The sequence below is a fragment of the Phaethon lepturus genome, unplaced genomic scaffold, assembly GCF_000687285.1.
Source record: "Phaethon lepturus isolate BGI_N335 unplaced genomic scaffold, ASM68728v1 scaffold13142, whole genome shotgun sequence".
Taxonomy (NCBI): Eukaryota; Metazoa; Chordata; class Aves; order Phaethontiformes; family Phaethontidae; genus Phaethon; species Phaethon lepturus.
In genome coordinates this window covers 2,594-3,047 of record NW_010524153.1, presented here as the reverse complement: position 1 = coordinate 3,047, position 454 = coordinate 2,594, and the positions used below count along the sequence as shown (strand labels likewise).

General features: G+C 59.3%; 1 protein-coding gene across 1 annotated transcript in view; it reads left to right on the top strand.

The window, feature by feature from the left end:
• Positions 1-454, top strand: part of LOC104617111 (aquaporin-12-like) — a 2,090-nt gene that overhangs the window by 1,338 nt on the left and 298 nt on the right. The window contains exon 3 of the mRNA XM_010282344.1: positions 3-68. Coding sequence (XP_010280646.1) covers positions 3-68 — 66 coding nt within the window. The remainder of the gene's footprint in view (positions 1-2; positions 69-454) is intronic.

Below are 454 nucleotides of genomic sequence, written 5' to 3'. Positions count from 1 at the left end.
TCCCTTCCGCTGCTCGGGGAGCAGCTTTTGGGACTACGTCCAGGTCTACTGGCTGGGGCCCTTCGCAGGTGAGATCTGCCCGGGGGCTACTGGCGGGCAGGGGTTGGCACGGGGGGCAATGGGCAAGGCAGAAACGCTGGCCGTGACACCAGCTGTTCCTGGCAAAGGGCTGAACCTGGGTCTTGCCAGTGGCGAGCGACCTTTTCTGTCCCCCTTCCCTGTCACTCGAGTCGACCGTTTGCTATCCGTCTCTTTAATCCCGTTTCTACGGGGATTGTGGCCCTTTTGGGTCGAAACAAGCCTCGCTACGACACCAAGGACACAACGGTTACATTCTCCTTAAAGGAATACAGAAAGGGTCTCTCAGATACTCTCAGTGGGGACTTCGGTGGTGCTGAGCGACCCTTTGGTCACGATGAGGCTCGTGGCAAGGGGCTGAAAACCTCTGCCCGGC